This window comes from Alligator sinensis, unplaced genomic scaffold (assembly GCF_000455745.1).
Source record: "Alligator sinensis unplaced genomic scaffold, ASM45574v1 scaffold173_3, whole genome shotgun sequence".
Classification (NCBI taxonomy): domain Eukaryota; kingdom Metazoa; phylum Chordata; order Crocodylia; family Alligatoridae; genus Alligator; species Alligator sinensis.
Genome location: NW_005842076.1, coordinates 359,436 through 362,353, shown reverse-complemented (window position 1 = coordinate 362,353; position 2,918 = coordinate 359,436). Strand labels below are relative to the sequence as shown.

At 41.1% G+C, this 2,918-nt stretch overlaps 1 protein-coding gene across 5 annotated transcripts in view; it reads right to left on the bottom strand.

The window, feature by feature from the left end:
* CYLD (CYLD lysine 63 deubiquitinase) overlaps positions 1-2,918 on the bottom strand; it is a 37,524-nt gene that overhangs the window by 29,164 nt on the left and 5,442 nt on the right. For all 5 annotated transcript variants that reach the window (XM_006023700.3, XM_025204278.1, XM_025204279.1 and 2 more), the window contains exon 2: positions 1,966-2,629. In XM_006023700.3, coding sequence (XP_006023762.1) covers positions 1,966-2,472 — 507 coding nt within the window. In that variant the 5' untranslated portion in view covers positions 2,473-2,629. The remainder of the gene's footprint in view (positions 1-1,965; positions 2,630-2,918) is intronic.

Below are 2,918 nucleotides of genomic sequence, written 5' to 3'. Positions count from 1 at the left end.
CTGCTGAAATGCTGAAAGTTTCATTTTATTGATATAAAAAGGTATCACTGTTAAAGAAAAACAAAAAAAAGGGGTGGGGGGGGAGAGGAAGAAGGTGAGGACCCACAGATGCAGAGACTGAATACATCACTACTTGAGAAACTGCAACTGGAGTACCTTTACTTCCCCCCCCCAAAATCACTTTAGAATACAACAACTTTTTTTCTTCTTTTAAAGATGGTGGTAAAGGCTGGGGTATGAGTAAGAATGACTTGGCTGGTGCTCAGGTCAAACAAGGTAATATCAGTAAATTGATAAAAACAACCAGAAGCTATAGCAAAGATATCTGGCCCCTGAAGTCGATAATGTACATCTGTCGGTTATTACCATATTCATAACTGATGAGGTTGCAGATAGACCAAACAGGAGCTATGGACAGAAGTAATTGCCATTTGCACCTCTTCAAAAACATACATTTTTTCTAAGCATGTAGATCTTGCTACCACTCTCAGATCAAGACTTATTGCCACACATTCTTCTTCAGGCCATAATGTAAATATCAGAGCATCTTCTAAAAGAACATCTTTTTAGAAGCATGCATCATTAAAACTCTGCAATAAGCACTGGCTGCCAATTAGTTTTCAAGGAGAATTTAGGATGTTAATTTTAAAACACATACAGACCTAAGTAAACTCGTATTTACTTAACTGAGACTGCATCTTCCCAATAAAAATACTGGCTCACTGCAGCTGCAGTAAGGTAACTCAAGCTGTAGCCCTCTTCTTACGAAGGAAAAACAAAAAATAATATCCTACCTGTGGGCCCCAAACCTTTGGATTTCACACCTTATTCATAGTTTCAGGGTCGGAAGGGACCTAATAGATCTTCTAGCCTGACCCCCCGCCAGGGCGGGAGAACAACCCAAAAAAAAAAAAAAACCACAAAACAAAACAAAACAAAAAACAAAAAAACAAAACAAAAAAAAACAAAAACAACAAAAAAAAACACAACACCACAAACCCTAAAAACAAAAACGGGACTCAAATGAGTCCAGCCAGGTAAGTATCCAGCCTCTTCTTAAAGATCCCCAGGGTAGGGGCCAGCACCACCTCCCTTGGAAGTTGGTTCCAGATCCTAGCCGCCCTAACTGTGAAGTAGTTTTTTCGGATGTCCAATCTGTACCTCCTCTCCATCAACTTGTGCCCATTACTCCTTGTTATGCCAGCGGGGGCTAGGGGAAACAGCGTCTCCCCCAAACCCTTCTGGTTCCCCCTAGTGAGTTTATAGACGGTCACCAGGTCCCCCCTCAGCCTTCTCTTGTGGAGGCTGAATAGGTTCAGGTCCCGCAGTCTCTCACTGTAGGGTCTGCCCTGTTGTCCCCGGATCATGCGGGTGGCCCTCCTCTGGACCCTCTCCATGTTGTCCACATCCCTCCTGAAATGGGGCACACAGAACTGGACACAATACTCCAGCTGCGGCCTGACCAGCGTCGCATAGAGGGGGAGGATCACCTCCCTGGCTCTACTCGAGATGCACCTGTGGATGCACGACAAGGTCCGGTTAGCCCTGCCAACCATGACCTCGCATTGTCGGCCCATGTTCATCTTGGAGTCAATAATGACACCAAGATCCCTTTCCGCCTCCGTGCTCTCAAGTAGGGAGTTCCCCATCGTATAAGTGTGCTGCTGGTTCCTACTACCCAAGGGCAGCACCCTGCACTTGTCCGTATTGAACCTTCAGAGGCTCAGTTCTCAGACTTTGGCATATGGAGTCAAGTCCAAAGCGTGGTGATATTAGCTTGTTTAAGATTATTTCATAAAGGCAATTTTTTGTGAAGAGATTAACCAAATACTTTATTACATAAACTTATAAGCTGTTTTCTGGATGCCCTGTCATCACTTGACTGTTCAAGAAGTGCATTTCTACGTGTTATAAAGCTAAAATAAGTTTGTCTCATCTAACATGCCAAGTATGCAAGAAACTTACCAAAAGTTCCACTCCAAAATATATCCCTGATAATGATCTTTCTTGTAACAGTGGTCCTCTGAAGCGAACAACTCCAGGAAATTTATCTTCTCCAGATCTCAGCTGTACTCTTACAGGTGACCCAACATCTATATGGATGCCTTTACTTAATCTACTTTTGCTTTTAAACAAACTGTATCTTTCTTCACAGTTGGTAATGGCCAAAAGCAGTTCAGCTAATTTTTCTTTTATTTCAACCACATCTTTCTCATCCACAAATAGGACCGCATGTGGCTGTTCCAGAATCTTTAGTCCAATCTGTATTTTCTTGCCTTTAGAAGGGATATTTCTGCTGTGTCCCACTGAAGAGCGATCTTGAAAAAACTGGCCTATGCTACCCTTAGGCACTTTCAAAAGCTTTTGAGTTTGCTTGTCTATGACACTGCATTCTTGGAGAAGCAAATAAAAGATTCGCTCTTCCCAATAGGATGAACTCGCCTTTTCTTGACTCCATAATCCTGAACTCATTGTGATTAAAATGGTTATAAGTGAGCAGTTATATTCAAGAAAGAGGAGTGACTGACATATTCTTAGTGTTGGTTAAGAAAAGTTCTGCTAGAGGGTCCAGACTTTATATAATAATTCTGTGTCCATGCGGCAAAGAGTTAAATCCATAACAAAAATCCTAGAATAAAATGAAAAAAGAAGATAGTAAAAGTTTGAGAGCAACTGTTAGAAGTTAAGCAAAACAGAGTGCATTTAAAAATGTACACATCTTCATTTTTCTCCCAAGCAACAAAAAGTAGCTTGACAATGCTTACAACAAACAAATGTATGTACATTTTGCTTAAATTTATCATTATTTATGGTTCTCTCCACTGCTTTGAATCAGGGAGCTATAGAATGCAACAATCACATACAAGTAAAAAAAGGAAGTTGCAGTAACTTTAATTCTAATCAAACTGAGGGAAAGA